The following is a 20,309-nucleotide window of genomic DNA, read 5'->3' as shown; positions in this document are numbered from 1 at the left end:
TTTTCTTTTTTTAATTGTCATATTTTATTTATTTATATTGACAAATTAAAAAAAGATAATTTTTTTATTTATTATACTCTTAATTAATTATTTTAAAAAATATAGAATTTTTTGAAAATTTTTAATTTTTAATTCATCCACTTCATAATTAGTAAGGGTAAAATGGTAAACTAATTATGTCAATCATTGTTTTCTTGATGGTGTGTCAATTCAAAAGTTGACAAGTAATTAGGAATAGAAGGAATATTTTGTTTTTTTTTTCATTTCGTATATGAAAGTTGATATTGGAGCTTCGATTAAATCTGCATTAAACACTGCAATGTTTATTTGAGAGTGACACTTTTAATAGGATTTTTTTTTCATACTCAAGACTCGAATTTGAAACCTCTAGTTAATGGTGATACAACATCATCATTATCATTGCACTACAATTCATGTTGATAAATTTAATTTGATCTAATCCAATCAAACTACAATACAATATTGAACAATGAGTAAGAAATTAATATTATCTTAAAAAGAATTATGATATTAAATGATTTTTTTTTGATAAAAAAATATAATCAAAATGCAGTTTTATCCTCATAAAAAAACTTCAACTTCAATTTTTAAATAAAATAAAAAATATTTAAAATCTATCGACAAACACCTACCTACTGATGAAGTGGGGACATAATTCTCTAAATGTTTTTCTTTAAGATGTTTAAAATAGATCAGTCATTCCATTATTTTATGTATTATTGGCAGATGAGTTTATTCATAGTTGCACAATTTTATAGGAAACTTTAGCTTTTTCAAGGCATATATTTTTGTTAGTATGACTTTTAGAGTCAGTTTGGTTGGAGAATAAGTTATTTTGGAATTAGTTATTTTAGTATTATTGTTTAATTTTTAATATGGGATATAAATATTTTTTATCTTGGGATAACTAATTATGAGATAAGTTATCCTGCAATTTTTAATCCAATTAAATATAATATAAGCTCATTTAAAATTAATTTTGGGATTAGTTATCCCTTATCTCTCATGCCAAACTAGTTTTAGGAAGTCGGTTGGTATGATGGACATGCATACATGGTTTTGGAATAAAAACGTAGTATTACCTTATTCGTTATTTAGTTGTTAATTTTGAAATAAGTTATTATTACTAATTTAGAGATGAAAATTATTTATAATTACTATTATTAATCTCAACATAATTAGTATCAACATATTTAATTTCAGCATAACCTGTCTTCAACCAAAATCACCCCTATTCCTGTCTTTTTTTTTTTTTTTTTTGAGAGAGAGTATTGATTCAGAGTTAATATGACCTACCATATATTTACTTAAATGTTTTTGATCCTATTATGAATAGCTCAACTTCAATTTCATACACACGAAATTAAAACAATACTTGCAATGCAATCAAATAATTAGACATATCTGTTTTCAATAGCTTATACTTATTAATAGTCGCACAACTTTTAAGTAGAAAAATAAGAATAAAGTATCTAAATTTATAGGGTGATATTCAAAAGACAAAATCTCACAAAAGTCGATTTCCATCGATACAATAAGAAAAGTAAAGAATGAAGGAGTAAACAAAGAGATAGGGCAAGTCGATGTCTTAGCTTCTACTATGCGAGTAGTCTAATGAAGGGCCAGACCATAAGATAGAATCTATTTTATGTAGTTTTATTCTGCATTTATGCAAGAGACTGTTTTCGCAATTTGAACTCATAACCTCACAATCACATGACAATAACTTTATCAGCTACGTTAAGATTCTCATTCAAACAAATGCATACTCAAAGTGAAAAAATAAGAAAAGATGATACAATTACCAAGAAAAGAGGAAAATTATATAAAAAATTAATAATTAAAAAAATTGTTATTGAAATAAACACAATATCTAACTCTTGAACAAACATTTAACATTGTCAATGCAAAGTCCGATCATCTCAACAGTTCAACACATAATGCCTATTAATTTGGTTTTTGATTTTGTTTTTTTATCATAAGTTGTTTGATTTAATATTAACTAAAAAAGTAAATTCAAGCCTAAATCAACCAGACATTAAATACATACTATAATTTTATAAAATATTTTATACATTAGAAACATTATCATAACATATTTTATATATTTTTCTTTAACTTTGTCATGATTTTTGATTTTAACATCATATTTGGGCCTACCATTTAAGCCCAAAACCCAAATCAAACTAATTTACACCCTAAATTGGTAATATAAATGTTTCATTGTTTCTAAGTAGTTAAAAAAAAAAAAAAACTGCAAGCCCAATTCATATTGGTGGCAAACAAAATCATACCAAACTTGATCACATTTGTTGCCTTTATGTCTAATGATAAGAGCAGTATAAGTTTGACCCTTAATGTAATCCATTATCTAACCTATTTTGATCAAAGTAAATTTGGGTTGGATTAAGTCTTGACCTGATTATTGTCTTAACTAATTATAATTCATCCAAATTTGATCCAATCCGCCCAATGGTCACCCTTAAGTAAGGGTAGCTTTTGTTCAAATTTTGTATTTATATTGAAAATCTATCAAATATATAATAAATTTATAGTTGGATCAGTATCAAAGTGATCTAGTGGCTATGTCGCAAAGATGAAACCAATTTAAGCTTTTCAGCCCTTCTCAACAAGGATTTGATTCCACTTAGACACAGTATAACTTTCGTTTTGTTTTCTTAGTTTACACACATATATTCTTTTTTAAAATAAAATAAAATTGAGAACCCATAATTTTAAATCTTGAATCCATCTTTATTAGAAATAACTTATATACCCTTCAAAAATAAAACTAAGATTGATGTATTCCCACCCCCCAAAACATACTTATAAAACTATATACTTGACATTTTTTTTTAATAGGGAAGAATAATGCTTTTTTCTATTAAAACCTCTTTTCTACACTATTGACACATTTTTCTTTTGTTGGGCTTAACTGTAAAACATGGGCCGAACCCAATAATAAAGTAGTATAGTACTATAAAAAAAGCGAACAAATTGGTTTCGGGTTCCAAATTGCGTACGGTCGGTTAACCCGACCCGATCTAAAAATCGTACGCAACTGAAGAGAGAGGTTTTCACTGAAAGAGGAGACACCAGGGTTTCAAGAAACACCGCAAAACCCCTTCAAGAATTCTTCTTCTTGAACGCTAAAAGTATGGTGGGAAAGAAGGGAGGAAGCAAAGGAATGGGGGCAGCAGAAGATGCAGAGGAAGAATTGGCTCGTACCCCTTTGCAAGCTATTATCTTGGCTGATAGTTTCACCACAAAGTTCCGACCCATCACTCTTGAACGCCCTAAAGTAACCTTTCAATACCCTTATCTGCTTTTCCTTTTATTAAATTTATATGGGTTTCAAGAACTTGGACTTCTATCAACTGTTTTCTTGTCTTCATGTCTGAAAATTTCTTTTAGTTGTCCCAGGCAATCTGAATCTTTGTTGTTTTCGTAATAGTAAAACTTGAACATATTTATCTTAAAAAACACCTTTCTTTCGATATTTAACAATTGGGAACAATCCAAACTTGTGGTATCTTTATTGTAGTTTCTAATTATATCTGAAGCAGACATTACACTTTATCGTCTTGACAAGTAGTACGAGTGGCAAGACTGCTCTTGCATCCGTGAAAGTAGACAAGTGGCACGGGTCTGGCAACCATATCAAAGAAGAATCTGTGTACAGGAGTACCACTCAGATGTACTAGTCATGTTTGTTTGTCTTATTTTATTGAGCAAGAGCTTGCTATAGGATATTCAGTCTAAGGAATGAAATTGCATGCTCTAATTCTTACGGTGCTTATTGTATGAATAATTTAATTGTTAATACAAAGTTGAAATGTGCCTATTCTAAGTATATGTATTGACAGATGTAGTGTTATAGGTGTATAATACAGGTTAATGGTTTTCACATTGCAGGTACTGCTACCATTGGTCAATGCCCCTATGATAGATTATACCTTGGCATGGCTTGAATCTGCTGGTGTTGAAGAAGTTTTTGTTTTTTGTTGTGCTCATTCCAAGCAAGTGATTGATTATTTGGATAAGTCCAATTGGTTTGGCCAACCAAACTTTTCAGTCACAACGATCGAATCACACAATGCTATTAGTGCAGGAGATGCTTTGCGTTTAATCTATGAGCAACACGTGGTATGTAATGACATTTGCTTATCATCTTGCCATCTTCCCCTCAAATTAAAAATCAGTTAGTGGATGTTACAGTTTGTCATACTTATTGAACAAAAAAAGTACATGTTATCCTTTGGTTTTCTATTTTAGTATACAACCGGTGATCTCTCTAGATTTTTTAGGATCACATGGAAATAAGGGGTTTTGTCAACAAAGGCACACTATAGTTTGTGCATTCGAGGAGTGTGGAAAATTATTACTCGTTTTAAAGGCTATAACCTGGTCAAATGAGAGATAACAGTAGAGAAAGGGGAGGTTTGGGCACCAGAGATCTGAGGAAGCAGAACAAAAATCTACTGATGAAGTGGCTTTGAAGATATATAATGAAGAGGGGCAAGCTCATGGAAGGATATTATCAAATGCAAATATGAAGATGAAATTGGTGCAACAATGTCAGTGCTGGTACTTAAGGGGGTTGGGGTTAGGAAAACTATCAAAAACTTATGGCTAATCTGTATATGAAAGTGGGAGATGGCAAGAGAACAAAATTCTGGGGAGATGCCTGGAATAAACAGATCCACAATTGAAGGGGATCTTTCTAGGTCTGTTCATACTATGCAACAACCCAGAGGCTAATGTCAAAGATTGCTGGACGCCATAGGGATGGAACTTGTTCACAGGGGCTTTAACTATTTCCTTTAGATTCCGAAGGAACTAGCTTCTAGGTTGAGTCAATTAATTCACAGGGGCTTTCCAGTTGTCAAAAACGAATTCCGCACAATGTTACAATAGGTAAATGTAACTTCGAATATGCCTAAGTTGGGCAATGGTGTACTCCTAAAATTTTGGACAGACAAATGGCTTGGAAATACCACTCTTCAGGAGGATTTCCCAGATATGTTTAGAATTGCTCAAGATCCCAATTCTATTATTGCTGCTAATAGAGAAGGGATCAATTGGGATATAAGATTTAGAAGAAATATGCACGATTGGGAAGTGAATGATCTGGTAGACCTTTTTGCTAGACTACAACATTGTCACATTAATCTCCAGGCAGCTGATAAGCTCAAATGGGGACACCAGAAAGGAGTTTATACAGTCAAGGAAGGGTATCAACAGTTGTGCTCTAGAAACCCTGTGATAGCTAACTGGCCCTGGAAACTCATTTGGAGGACCAAGCTACCACCTAAGGTAGTTTTTTTTTACCTGGATAGCTCTATATGAGGCATGTCTTACCCAAGACAACATAAAGAAAAGAAAAATCCAATTCCCAAACAGATGCTATATGTGCAAAAAAGAGGCTGAAACCCCCAGACACCTTCTTCATTGTGAGGTGGCCTCAGAATTATGGAGCATGTTTTTTTTGTCTCTCTGGCATCAATTGGACCACACCCCTCACTATTAAGGATGCATATGAGAGTTGGAGTCTATGGAAAGTTGGCAAAGCCATCAAGAAGATCTGGATTATGATACCTGCTTGTATTTTTTGGTGTATTTGGTTAGAGAGGAACAAGAGATGTTTTGATGGAGAGTCAACTGCTTTAGGCATTTTGAAGACTAGGTGCATTGAAAATTTGTTTAGTTGGACCAACTTGTATCCTGCTGATAATGCAGAACAACTTCAGGATTTTACTAACTCATTAGCTCTGGCTTAGATAGTTTGTATAGTTAGCTAGAGAATTTTTTGTAAGCTCAAATGCCATATCTTGTAAATTATGCATCTTCCTGATGCTGTTATTAATACCACTTATCTTATAAAAAAAAAAAAAACAAGTGTAATTATTATAGAACTTCTTCCATCCAAAACTAAAATTGGCCGTGTCCAGAGTATGGATCAACTCTTCTAATACCCGCTGTCGATTCATGATCTTAAAAAAATATTTTTTACATATTTAAAAAGGACAAAAATAAATCAGAATTTCACGTTAAAGGTACTAATAAATTTTATGAGAATTTTTAGTAAAATTTTTTGGACTCCCCAAATTGTTATATCACCATTCTTTTGGGATGAAGGGAGTATCTTTTTCACATGATGCACAAATCATTGGGAACAAGCAACAATAGTTTTGCAAATCATAGATCAAAGACTCCTCTTGATTCTTCTGTCTTTGTACTTTTGTCACCCTCACTGTGTGCATTTTGGTGTGTACGTACAAGTGGTTTAAAGATTCTAATGAACATATTTTCTCTAAACTCTACCATCACTTCCTCTTTAATAACTTCCTGCGAAATGGGAAATAGAAAAGCACTAATATACTTGCTTACCCTTCCTTTGGATGGACACATCTGGAAAGCCTAAGATAGCTGTATTAATGCATAATCTAACATGACTTTATCTGAGCAGGACTTGGTTAGAATCTTAGATTAATCATTATGACGTTGTGTATTTGCAATCCGTGATGCAAACATTGTTTGCTTAGGAGATAGAATTGTAAAATGAATCAAACAGGGATGAAAACCATGGGAGATCATGGTTCAAAACTTAGTCGAGGCAAAAAAATGCAAGGTGATATCTTCCCATCTATCTTAGCCTTGGTGAATAGAGTTATGTGGTACTTGTGCCGGTGAAGGTAGTAGATACCTGGTAAAATAGTTGAGGCACACACAAGTTGATCCGAACACCACCGTTATGGAAAAGATCAAAGATCAAAGTCGACATTGAACAGTGTGTGCAGTCCATGTTTGTTTTCGGAGATTAGGAAGATGTTTTCCTCTCCTCTTTGTGTTCACTGTCTCTGTGTGCTTAAACTTGTAGACTTAATATTGTTGAATTTGGAGTAATCTTTTGTCAATGTGATTAGTTGACTCAACTTTTTGGCTTTTGAAGATACGCGGTGATTTTATCCTCGTCAGTGGAGATACTGTGAGCAACATGTCACTATCACAGGCACTTAAGGAACATAAGGAGAGACGAAGAAAGGATAGCAATGCTGTAATGACCATGGTCATTAAACAATCAAAGGCTTCACCTGTAACTCGCCAATCTCGTCTTGGAACTGAAGAGCTTTTTATGGTAATTGATCCAGAGACGAAGCAGCTGCTGTATTATGAAGACAGGGGAGATAATTTAAAAGGATATTTGTCTCTTGACAAGGCATTGCTCACTGATAATACTTCCATTTCCCTTCAAAATGACAAGCAGGTTTGTTTTGTTACTCTTGTTATAATAGTCTAGTTTTGCTAGTACTGCTACTAGTTTGAGCAATATTCTTGATAATCTGTGTTGCATGATCTGGTTTTAATTACTTGAGAAAGATGAGGTCATTGGATGAGCTGTACGAGTGGTTGCCTTTTCTATTCCTCTCTTGCTTGAATTTTATTGACAATGTTATTTACAGATTACATCTGCCAAAACAATTTTTTTGTTTTAATTTCAATGCAAATGTTTTGTAATAGTCAGTATTTGTGGTTCATATGTTTGTTTTGCCTCAATAACACATGGCAGAGTTTAACATAGTTTAGGTATTGCATCTGGTGAGGTTTATTTACTTTCCTTTGTTGACTTCACTAACTTGTTATTTACTCATGTTTTTAAATGCCATTGTTTCTTCTTTCGTAGTAAAATCCTTCATTAATAGATGAACTAGTAAGAAAAGTCCTAGTTTCTTGTAGCTAAATTTACTCTTCACATGTGATGCTATTCTTCCTTCCATCATCTTATTTTGGAGAAGGCTCCTGATTATTGTCATTTCTTTCTATTTATTTTTGTGATGAATGATTGGTAAGTGTTGGTTGCAGGATTGCTACATTGACATTTGCTCCCCAGAAGTTTTGAGTCTTTTCACGGATAATTTTGACTATCAACATTTGCGGCATGATTTCGTGAAGGGGTTGCTCGTCGATGATGTATGTATAACCCTTTGTATTTCTCTTCATGAATGCTGTCCTTCTACCCAAGAAAAAGTGAGAAGGTCAAGCGAAAACATAATTCCAAGTATGCATTGAAAAAATGTTCCTAGTGTGGTTTCACCCCAAAATCTTGCTACTGGTTTTGAATGGTTTGTGTATGGCGATGTCTTCACTCATAAATTTTCGCTTTGTGTAATGGGGATGCCAGAAGAATGAATTAATTATTATTGAACCTATGTAAGTAAATAGATATAATCGTTTCATTACAATTTTGGTGAACCAGTTCTCTTGCCCGTAAGTTCACTTAAGTTCATGTAAAAAAAATTATCCTAAAATTGGGTTCTACATGCATGAGGAAGTAGGTTAGGAATCTGTAATGACCCATTCTTAAAGTTTAGCTGGATTCTTATGTTCTTTTACATAGTATGAAAGTACGTTGAGTTGTTGTATTTGAGTATCACCAATACCTTTCATGTGTATGGAATGATTGAGACGAATCTGGTCCGCATGTTAGGAGGCGTGTTGGAGAAGTAACTAGATAAATAAAAGTTTTTAAAATATTTAAGCTTTCGGTACTTTCTTTCAAACTTAAAGAAGAGGAAACAGAGTCAAGCGCATCCAGTATAGTTTTAGCCAAGTTCAAGTGAGACATGGTACTATCCATCTTTCATGGCCAGTTTCTTTAGCTATGAATATATCAATTGAAATCTCTCTCCTGTTTGCGTTGCTGAGCATCTCTTCTTGCTTCCTAAATCCATATCTTATCCTCAACTTACTTTTTCTTTTTTCAGATAATGGGTTATAAAATTTACACTCATGAAATTCATTCAAGTTATGCGGCTAGAATTGACAATTATAGAAGTTACCACACCATTAGCAAGGACATAATTCAGCGGTGGACATATCCTTTGGTGCCTGATGTCCAATTTTTTGGAAATTCTGCTACTAAATTGGAAAGGCAGGGCATGTATCGAGCACCTGGTAAGGACCAATTCCATCTTATCTTCTCGCTTACTAGAACATGTTGCTAATGGATTAACTTAGGATGGACATTTTGAAGATGGAAATATTGAATAACAATTTATGGTATTCTCTACTTTTTGGTAGATGGATTGTCTACATGACTTTTTTTCCACATTAATAAAATTATTTAGCTTATCAAAAGAAATATTGGATATCAATTTCAAAACTGCAGCTAACTTAGCTACTGAGCAAGAAAGACTGATGGATGGAAATTTAAAGGACATGTAATGACTTCAAAAAATGTGGTAATCTAACAGGTTTTGCTGTTCACAGGATTTAACTTTTATTGCTTTAGTATCTGATGTGCTTGTTGTTGAGGATTCGTGTAGCTGAACCCATCTAGTTTGAGATGGAGGTCCAGTAGTTTTTCTTATAGCATCTGATGCCCTTGTAAGTTGCGAGGTTTTGCTGCTAGAACACATGCTATATAATAAAGCAAGCTAGCTATATAAATTGCGAGGTTTTGCTGCTAATTTATGCTCATATCATCTTGGATGGACTTTTTTGTGAAAGTGGTATAGGTGATATAGATTTTGTCAGTTTTTCTGGACTCTTTTGACATGTTGTTTACCTGCCATTTCTTAGAAATTAAGCAATCCCGCTCATCGAAAATTGGTCCCTTTACTGTCATTGGGTCTGGAACCAGTATTGGGAACAACACAGAGATTTCGAATTCAGTTGTTGGGGAAGGTTGCTCAATTGGGTCAAATGTCACTATAGAAGGTTGCTATATATGGCATAATGTCACTATTGAAGATGGCTGCAAATTGAAGCACTCAATAGTTTGCGACGGTGTGACAATGAAGTCTGGAGCAGCTTTAGAGCCTGGTGTCGTCTTGTCTTTTAAGGTAAGTGCCTCTAAAGAACCAAGAATACACACTTCTTTTTTCTGGATGTACTAGTTAGACCTGTTTTTGATGAATTTCAATTAAGGAATTCACACAACGTAACGTTGCCTCAAGACATCATCTCGTAGGAAGCGGAGACCAGATTATTCATGTTAAGCTTTCTTGGCGGTTCTTTCCAGACAGGCAGTTTACCTTTATATGTTTCTTGCTGTTGACTAAGATCTGGTGCCACTTCTTTAAGCATTTCTTTGTCAATAAATTGGTCAGTTCAAATGAATCTATGGTAAATCATATCAGGGGTTTCTACCCTTCCTCAATGCCATGGTAAATCCTCATTGTCAAAGGGATATATTAAACTGAAACCAGAAATTTGACACTTAAGATCAGGCTTCTATCTTATGCTTAGCTCATATACTGAAGTCATGAGTTGTGGCATAGAGGGTTATTCTACTTGACCATGGAGGTAGCACTTCTAACTTTAAAGGGTTTAGACCTTGCAAAATTAATAGTGAGGCAGAGATCTTATGTCACATTTGAATTCTTGATTAGATATGAATGTTTCTTAATTACCCTAGATTGTTTCTGCTTACTACAATATGTCCTATTTTTTCCCGTCATAATTTGCCTTTGCCTTAGAGCACCACTTGTGGGATCACACTAAATATGTTGTCGTATAATTTGCCTTTGCCCCAGGTAATGGTTCTTGATTGAACTTAATGCACACCAATGTCGCACACTCATGTACCTAGTTTTCCTTTCTTTTAGGCTGCACCAACATATTTGTCTGTTTGATAACCCCAGCCTTTCCCTTTTTTTTATACTTTGAAATGATAGCATCTATCCTCCTCAGGTTGTGATTGGCAGGAGTTTCCTTGTACCTGCTTACTCCAAGGTATCTTTGCATCAGCAACCTATCAGGCAAGATAGTGATGAGGAACTGGAATATGCTGACAATAGTAGTGGGATCACTGAAAGTCCATGTAACTTTTCTGACCTTTGAATATTGTATTTTGGTGAAGTGAGATAATAAATTTGGCTCGTATATTTCTATATTGTACCATAGATGATAGACACCCAGGTGGAATGATGTTGGCGTTTTTACACATTCTTGTCTCTTTGCCTACACTTCTTGAAATTTGATTAGCCCTGAGGACTTCCACACAAATATGCACTCCTGAAAACTGTTACTTAGTACTGAAGTACGGTAGGAAAAAATAATTATTATCTATGCTTGAGAATGGTTTCTCAGTTATGCAAATAATCATCATAGACTCCTACGCCAAATTACTTAACCTAGTTTCTTTCCTATTCCGTCCTAAATTCTAGATTTTCCCAAAATAGGGAAGTTCAGAATCTTCAATAATTTTGACAAAACTCAAATTTAGGACATAATAGGAGCGAAACTACGGTAAGTAATTTGACATAGGAGAAATATGACTAGATGGCCCACCCGAGAGGTGTCTACTAATGTTATGAGGCTTATGCTGGATTTTTCTGAAGTAGCTTAAAATTTCGAAAGACAATCAAATCAATATTTTGCACTTAAATGTGGAATCTTCCATTTATTTTCATTTTTTTGGTTTTGGGACAATGCCGTAAAAGTTAAAAAGTTTGAACACATTTAAGAGACTTGGAACGGGGTGAAGTGCTTCTAAACAACCCAAGGCAACGACAAAAACTACATTAACATACCCAGTGTAGTCCCACACAATGGGGTCTGGGGAGGGTAGAGTGTATGCAGATCTTATTTTCTACATCAGAGGTGAGGTAGAGAGGTTGTTTCTGATAGATCTCCAGTTCAAGGCAAAAGAAGTCTAGAAAAACATAATGGAAGTACAAGAGACTATAGACAGTAACAAAAACAAGAACAATACTACAACAAAATATTACTACTAACGAACTACACGAAATAATAAGATAGTAATAGAAATCGAAGAACAAGAAACCACAGTAGTAGTCCTACGACCTTGATAGGTGAAGGCAAGCATGAAGGGATAAAGTTCCATGGGCCTACCACCTCAATAGATGTGTCAACATCTTTGATCGGTGAAGTATTTATAGGAAGCACCTTGGTAGGTGATGTTTGTTCCATGCAGGCTTTAGACTTTGGCTTGTCGGTCATGTACGTCCCAACAGAGTTCCGTGCATGTTGAAACCTTCAATTGTCTTTAGAATATTTTCTTTTAGCCTTTTTCTGAGCATTTGATTATATATCGTATTTTTATAATTAAAAAATTGTGAGATTATTATTTATAGGTATAATAAATAATTTTTGTACATTTTTGGATGTATATTACATATTTCCATAATATTTATATTTTATCTTATGGCGTTACTTGGAAGAAAGCCATCCCGTTGGCTGCCCAACTGCCTTGGGGCTATTGGCCTGCCCATTATAAATAAAGTTCTACCTTTTTGGTGTTGGAGGAGTAATTGATTCGAAATGTTGCAATTCTCCGTTTGGTAGAGTCAAACTAGTTTCCTGTGTGCTAGACATTAAACTATGAGTCCTAAAATGTGCATCTTGTGCTTGTTGGTAAATGATGTCTTCTGGTGTTTTATAATTTGTTGTTGTTAGTACTGTTATATGGTTTTTATAAGATTCTCTATAATTTATGAATTAACGATCCTTAAATTGATTTACCTCAGCTGTCTCTGGTACTTTGGACCTGTTGAATGAGGAAGAGAGGACTGAGTTACCTGACTCACAAGAGTATGGGGTAATTTTAAGGCTTGCTGCTAAAATTACTTCTCAAATAAAGATTGAGCACAAAATGCTTCTTTGAAAGAGTACTTCTCGGAAAAACTATTTTGACGAATGTGTTTCTCTTTTTGAAACTGAAACTGATGTGCTTCTCAGTAAGAAATTTTAGAAGTTTGTTCAAATAGATTTTTAGTTATCATACTATCACATGTATTTGATCAAATTAGAGGTCTACATAGGACATTGACATTGCAGGTGATCTTGCACCCCTCAGATGTGATCGTTTTGTTGTCTTATCCTGTTTGTATGTCCGCACATCCATATTAACATATGTATTTCTACGACATTCTAATTAGAATTTGTTGTTACATCTTCATCTTTCATGCCATTCTCCTGGAAGATTGTAGCCTAGATATCTGAATTGTCTGCATTCAGGAACCACAACTCCGTCTAATCTTACATCAACTTTATTCTTCTTACGGAGGCTAAACTTGGTTGCACTTATTCTCTCATACTTTTACTTATCCTAAAATCCTTGTTACTCACTGTAATGTTTCAATTGTACTTTGCTTGTATCTCACGGCAACTAGACCTTGAAAATTAGCTATTTTCTAGTCGATTAGGTTCCTGCTAACCCTTATGTCTTGATGGACTCTTCGTTCTTGTAATCTTTGGATATGTTGTATTCATCTCTTTCTGGTCTGAGATATTGTAAATGTTCGGAAATGTGAGTCTCAACATCTCTTCTCATAATCAGTTGTGACTCCAGTAGTTGATTCTACTGTCATTCCCTACCATCAAAGTTATGTTGCCAATGAAGTCTTCCGCTTCCTTAATGGGGGCTTTGTTGAAAATTCAGAAAACTTTCACCTCATGTCTCTCCTCTCCCCTTCAACCAATTTCTTTGGATACATAACGTCCTCCCTGCCGACTAAGTGAGACTTCCTACCCTGTTTGTTGAAATAGAAAGTTTTTTTGAGAAAAGCATAGAAAGTTCTTTAGATCCTTTTCAATTTATCTGTGACACTGATTGGGTGCTTGAAGCTGCGTTATGAAGTCATGTAGGTGTTATTCAGTCTTTGAGTTTCTGTCCATAGGTGCCCAAGATGGGAAACAAATGGAAAGAGATGCAAAACACCTGTCTGAAATTCTTTATTAAAAAAAAAGAGAAGGAAAAACAAGTCACCTGTGTGAAATTCTGTATCTTGTTTGAAAAGACAAATCTGTTATGATGCGTTAGTTGTTTGTTTCTTATACCTTATCCTAATTTTCCAGGTTGGTGATGGTGGAGTAGGTTTCATATGGCTAGTCAGTGAGGCTGGACAGGAAGAAGAATGGAGACACTCTGTTGCACCAATTCCTGTGGATAAACTTGTTGCGATCATGCAAATCTCTAATGATGAAGCGGATTTACCAAATGAAGATGGTGCTTTTCTTCCACCTTCTGGAGAACTGGGACCTGACTCTATTACTAATGATTCCAATGAAGACGCTGAAGACATTAGAGATGACTCTGTGATTTTTGAAAGAGAAGTAGGTTTTGATGGGAATATTTATGATCATTTTGTAGAACTGTATCATAGATTAAGATTTCCTTTCCATGTGTTACTACAGGTTGAAGCAACTTTTCAAAGGGCTGTAGAGGAAGATGTAACCGATGACCATGTAATCTTAGAAGTTAATTCATTGCGGTATGTTAACTAGAATTCAGTAAATATCTTATATTCTTGAGTATGGTGTCTTGAGAAAAGCTCTTTTCATGGAATTAACTTTTGCTCTTCCCTCCTGTTGGCTCCAGTTGCTGCATTATTTCATGCCAGTTTTACTACAAGATTTCCACTTTCTGTATATTCTGTAGGGTGATAAGTGGTCACCCAAAAGTTCCATCTCTTGCCCTTTGGACAACTTCTTTAATTTCTGCTTCTATTTACCAAAGAGGGTCGTAGTGCTACTTGGCTTAGTGTATCTTTGCAAGGTTAAAGCAGCATTTTTCCTCTCCTCCTTCTGTCTTCTGTTTCTTTTTCTTTTTTCATCTTACCATCTTCAAGTATGTATTTGGCTGTCCTACTTTTTTGCCTGTCTCCTGCAAGAGAGTGTTCTGCTTCCAGTGGCGGAGCCAAGATTTTCAATAAGGGGGTTCAAAATCTGAAAAAATACACACGAAGTAGTTGAAGGGGGTTCGACATATACTATATATACCTAAAAAATTATTTTAACCATGTATAAATCATAGAATTTTTCGCCGAAGGGGGTTCGGACGAATCCCCTAATTGTAAGGTGGCTCTGCCACTGTCTGCTTCTCGTCTTTGACCTTTCCTTTCATTACTGTACTCCTCTACACTGTATATGCAGACTTACCGTGAACGAATTCCCTGGTCTCATGTTGTTTGTCATACTCTGGTTAGACCCAAAATTTCTGAGTGCAATTGAAAGTACATAAGAGGATGAATTGAGTTCTAGAAAGTATTATTAAGTAAACATAAATATGGAAACCTCCAGATTATTTGTAGATAGTGCTGAGCAAATTTGTGGCCTCCTGCCTTTACCTCAACTACTTGCATTTATCTCTTGTATATTTTCACATTTGCTATCTCTCTGCACTATCCTTATTTATTTCTGATGGTAGAAGGAGAAACATATTGCCATAGGAAGAAAGACTAGTGAATTGAGGCTTGGTTGTTGTTGCTGCATTTTAATTTCTGACTTCATTCAGAAGTAATTCGCAAGATCGTGCACAATCTTTTGAGGTAGTATACCTGTGGATAAATATAGACTAACTGTTACATTTCTCAAAAAAAAAAGATCGTGCACAATCTGTTATTTGTCAGGAGTCTTTATTTTTGTTAAAGACGTATATGGTTAGTACTATTTTTTTGTCGCAGGACTATCTATGCTTGTCCAACATACCAAACGACCCCCTTAGTGAAAATGTGAAGACAGTAGAATATTTAGTGCTAAATAAGCTTTAGCTTTGGAGAAATGCTTTGCAGGACAGAGATGTGATTCAAATGCCAAATCGCTCTCATTGTCTGTCTTGCACAAAAAAATAAATTCTATTGTGCGATCTTCTGTGTTCAGATTGTTTATGCCTTCCTTCTCTATTTTATTGCAGGTTGTCATACAATATGGCATCTGCAGATTGTGCTGGTGCTTTATTTTATTCGGTGATGAAATTGGCACTGGATGCTCCACATGACTCGCCTAGTAAGTTTTCCTTCTATTTTTGTGTTTCACAATATCCCAGGTTGTTGTAATCATCTGTTAGGTTGCTTTTTCTATTGCAACTTGACACAGATTGCTGGATTAATGGCATTCTGTGGTGAGCGGTGCTAGTTTTCCTGTATTCATCAAAGAGAAGAGAAATAACTTTCTATAGTGTAGATTCAGATTCACTTTGTCAACTTGAATGTCCACCAAGTGGACATCTGTTGCATAAATTCAAAGATCATTTGATATGCATTCCAAGCATTGCAGCACTATTCCCTTAAAGCTATAAGCCAATTACAAATAGAACTTTTTAGGTCAATAACATTGTCTTTTGGCTTCCATTTCCAGTTTCTGAGATTAATTTTCTACTCTTTGTTGATGTTCTGTTGTTTGCTGTGCATGTGCATTTGTACTTGTATGCTTGTATTTTGCTTTGTAAATATGATATGGTTTAGATACTGAGTTTTATGTATTCATTTCCATCACTTTCTTGATCTCAGACACTAATATCTTGGCGAGATATAAAGAATTTAGCTGGATGCACTTTCTTCCATCTTTTTTTCTCCCACTCTTTTCTTTCTGGAGGTGGCCTATATTTTGTCTAGTCTTTTATGCTTTTTTTTTTCCGCTTATGTCATATGGTTTGTGTATTCATCACATATATATATTTATATATATTCTTTTTCAGATGAATTGTACAAGAATGTTGTCTCCACGGTTAGAAAATGGAAAAAGCTTCTGAAATATTACTTGCCAAGCATTGATGAAGAGGTAAAGAAACTTCCCCTCTCTCTCCAAAACAGGTAAACTAAAATAAGGTAATGAATTTTTTTTAACCAGCCTGAGGCTATAGGTAGTGACAATTAATTACATAATTAAATTGGACCAGAGGTGTGTTAACTTGCCACCTATCTGTTGGTTGTTTATCTTACCCAAAGAAATGTCGGTTCTTAAAAATCATAGGGGTAAATGTTTTTCCATCAGTTATGATGTTTGGTAACTATTTCACATTTTTGGTGCTCATGAATATTCTGACTTTGATTGTCAGATTGAAGTAATTTTGAAGTTTGAAGAAATGTGCTTGGAGTCTGCCAGGGAATATTCTCCATTATTTGTACAGGTATGCTGTTTCGCTCTTAGAAGTTGCTTCAGTTTGTAGCCAATTGTTGGAGGATTGAATTATTCTATCCAGTTGTTTGGCTGTTAGATGTCGTAGCAAAGGGTTAGATCTACACAATCTATATTACAATCTTGTTGTCTACTCGTCTTAACAAGTAAGAAGCAATTCATTTTGCAAGTTGTTAATAGTGTTAAAGATAGTCTATATGAATAATACTTGTAAAGAAACACTAAATGAATATTTTAAAATTTTTATTTCACAATTTGCTGTCTCAAATTCTGATAGTAGATTTGCTTTTGCTGTGTTGGCATGACATGGGGTGTCCTAAAGAGCCTTATATCCACTGCTAGCTGAATCCCCTTGTTTTATTTGGACTATTCCTGAGAAGAGAGTTGAAAATGTTGTCGAGGAAAGAGTTGAAGTTCCGTTGCTTTTGTCCCCTAGCCAACAACTCGTTGCACCTTAGTGTCCATTTGCAATTTACTGCCTTCCCACATCAATTAAATAAGAGAAACAAGGGCCATTGACGGGTAAGTGGCTATGAAGATATGTGGTTGATGTCACACCCTGAATCTGGAGAAAACACCAATGCATGTACCTTACCATCGAGCAAACCAACACTCATTTTATGCTTAGGCTTAGACAGCTATGCATCATGATAACAGAAATGTTAGAACCTGAATTCATAGAACTTGTGGCTCATCAACCTTAAAATCATTTAGAACTTCTATACTAATCCATGAAATACACAATACAATTCTGAACATAATTACACGACCCTCAATGAACTTGGAACTTCTAATGACAAGGATTATAAAATGCATACACCTAAGTAGATATGGGTGTGGTAACAAGGCTTATTATACAATCCTGGAGGAGTCAAATGCCAGCCTAATCTGCTTCCCCTAATTTTCCATTTGCGCCTGCAAAAGGGAAAAAACAACAATATGGCCCAAACAAGGCTGAGTACATTCACTATATGTGACAACTCTCCAATTCACCAGATGAAGCTTCCTATCGCCTTCTGCTGTGTCTCGTAAAAAGTTACACTAAAGTCTTTCCAACCTCTCAGTCACTTCGCCAGGGGATTGCAAAAGTGACTGGAGTATGTTGATATGCTAGAAAGAGTACTTTTGATCAAAACTTGTTCGACAAGTACCTCTTTTGCTATCCCTGCAAGCCACTTCTTTACACTCTTGAACAATGGATACACTGCAAGATCTTTGCTTGAATTAATCAACAGACCAAAGATGGAAGGGAACACCCACCAAATTCAGTCACAGTCTTGCCGGAAAAGCGAGAATCAGAAAACCCTTTCCTTATTCAAACGCTTTTTGTGCTATCACACAACTTCTCTTGTTTGATCATGTATACTGCATCTGACCTACTTAAATATCCCCTATTCAATCTAACCTATATATCATTCCTCTATTTTGTCCCTCCACAGATTTTGCATCATCTGTACGATCAGGATATTATACAAGAAGAGGCAATACTTGACTGGGCTTCTGAAAAGGAAGGAGCAGAGGAGTCGGATAAGATTTTTGTCAAGCAATCAGAAAAATTTATTCAGGTTTGTAGTTACAGCACTTGTAACTTTGCATTAGATGACCTACCAGTATTGACAGTAACCTCGAAGATTCATTGGTCTATTTCGATGTGGATCTGCTTAACCTATCTTGTCATTCCATCCCAACCTCTCCCCACCCCCTGATCCCCAATTCTCAGGAAAGAAATGACAAGTAATTTACTAACTTGTAAATTGAAAAAAAGAGAAGAAAAGCAAAGTTTGTCTTTTCAATATTGCCCGCTTTACTACTTGAATCATGCATGCACCTTATGAACTCTGATTTTTTTCTTGCAGTGGCTCAAGGAAGCATCTGAAGAAGAGGACGAGGATTGACACAGTTATTCAAGACCGTAAATTTAAAGCTGTTTCAACTACCTAGAGCTACCTCACAGTTTGCCTTGGATGAACATGGTACTCACTACTCAGAAACCTGACACAGCTGAGAATGAAAACCTTAACCTCCTCCTCCGTCGCATAACCTAAATGTGTCATTTATACCCTTTTACATCACTTGTATAATCATCAAATAATTCATCTATAGTAAAACTGAGGTCCCATTTAGTCTGTAGTCTCTTCTGTAGCAATTGCAGAGGTCAGTTTTGTTTCAATAGAATTGTCTCGAGGAAACTTCGATATGTCAACTGTGTGCGGAAATGTCAAGTAGTGAAGGATTAGTTGCAATGAAGCATCAGATGTTGGAGGGAGACATTGTTTCCTGCTAGGTAATTGGACGTTCTATGCCATAAAACAACATTCGAGCCTCTATATATCGATTTTTTTCACTAAATCCGTAGAACCGCTTTGTTGTAACTATGACACCTTTTGGTGTCTTCTTGAGTATCTCACAAGAGTTTGTTTTATGTTATTGCTGTTGTATATTAACTTTTTCCTTCTCTGTTTATAGTTCTCAATTTTTCTTTTCTGAAATCCTCATTACCCCGCTAAAATAGACTGTTAAAGTTGTTTCAGTAGGAACAGCTTCATTTAATGATTTTATTGGTTTTTCCTAGGGGCAGTGTAAATGTGTCTTCACATAATCAGTGCAATTTAACTTGGTGTTGACGATTATCACTTATCTTATTTTCAAGTTATTAATTTCATGTTTATTGTTGGATACTTTTAATTACCTATAAAGTGACTCTTGAGTGTGTAGAAATTTTGAGACTATAGATGCATAGAAGTTGAAGCGTATCTTATTTATTAATGTGTTAGCCAACCAAATGAGTTGTTTCTAGAAGCATCTAAAAGAACTTAAGCCACAATTAGCAGTATGATCCACGAATGAGAAAGGAAAAGAAATCAATAATATTTTGAACTGGCTATATGATGCCAATTTCATAACATAGCAACGTGTTTCAACAAGTATTAGATGATCTATAAATGCTTTCTTCATTTTTGTGTTCCAAACAACAGACGTTGCTGTCATGAAGATGCCTTGTACACCATTTTGGTGTATTCACTTCCTTAAATGTTTCTTGAGTGCCAGTTGACTACTCTTTTCATATGTATTCCTATCACTTGGGGATGTAAGCAAATTTACATCTCCTCATGTTGGTATTATTTGGCATGTAAGCAAATTTGTATTCATTTTTGGAAAAGAAACGACCATCTGAGGTGAAACATCAGGACTAAAATGAGACCAACAGGCGCAATTTACGCTTCCAGGTTTTTACGTGATTAAATACATATCCAACAATATCATGAACTATGATCTTTAAGAACAATTAGAAATTGAATAATGTAGTCTCAGTCTCGAGTTAGCAATTAGAGTTAAGAAGCAGTGAGGTACAAACAAAATAATCTGAAAGCCTCAACTATTCTTGTATAGGTTTACAGGACATG

General features: G+C 34.9%; 1 protein-coding gene across 1 annotated transcript; it reads left to right on the top strand.

The window, feature by feature from the left end:
* Positions 1–3,047: 3,047 nt before the first annotated feature.
* Positions 3,048–19,354, top strand: LOC125815689 (uncharacterized). The gene is made up of 15 exons (XM_049495228.1): positions 3,048–3,322; positions 3,937–4,167; positions 6,974–7,288; positions 7,885–7,992; positions 8,787–8,976; positions 9,604–9,866; positions 10,717–10,846; positions 12,516–12,586; positions 13,846–14,103; positions 14,185–14,261; positions 15,683–15,774; positions 16,466–16,548; positions 16,826–16,897; positions 18,345–18,470; positions 18,762–19,354. Exons 1-15 carry the CDS (start codon positions 3,179–3,181, stop codon positions 18,798–18,800), a joined length of 2,199 nt encoding a protein of 732 aa, XP_049351185.1. The 5' UTR covers positions 3,048–3,178; the 3' UTR covers positions 18,801–19,354.
* The last annotated feature ends 955 nt before the right edge of the window (positions 19,355–20,309 follow it).

This window comes from Solanum verrucosum, unplaced genomic scaffold (genome assembly GCF_900185275.1).
Source record: "Solanum verrucosum unplaced genomic scaffold, falcon-dt-bn FXZP01000261.1, whole genome shotgun sequence".
In the NCBI taxonomy this organism is placed as follows: domain Eukaryota; kingdom Viridiplantae; phylum Streptophyta; class Magnoliopsida; order Solanales; family Solanaceae; genus Solanum; species Solanum verrucosum.
The sequence above is the reverse complement of the archived record's forward strand: the minus strand, read 5'-3'. Positions and strand labels throughout refer to the sequence as shown.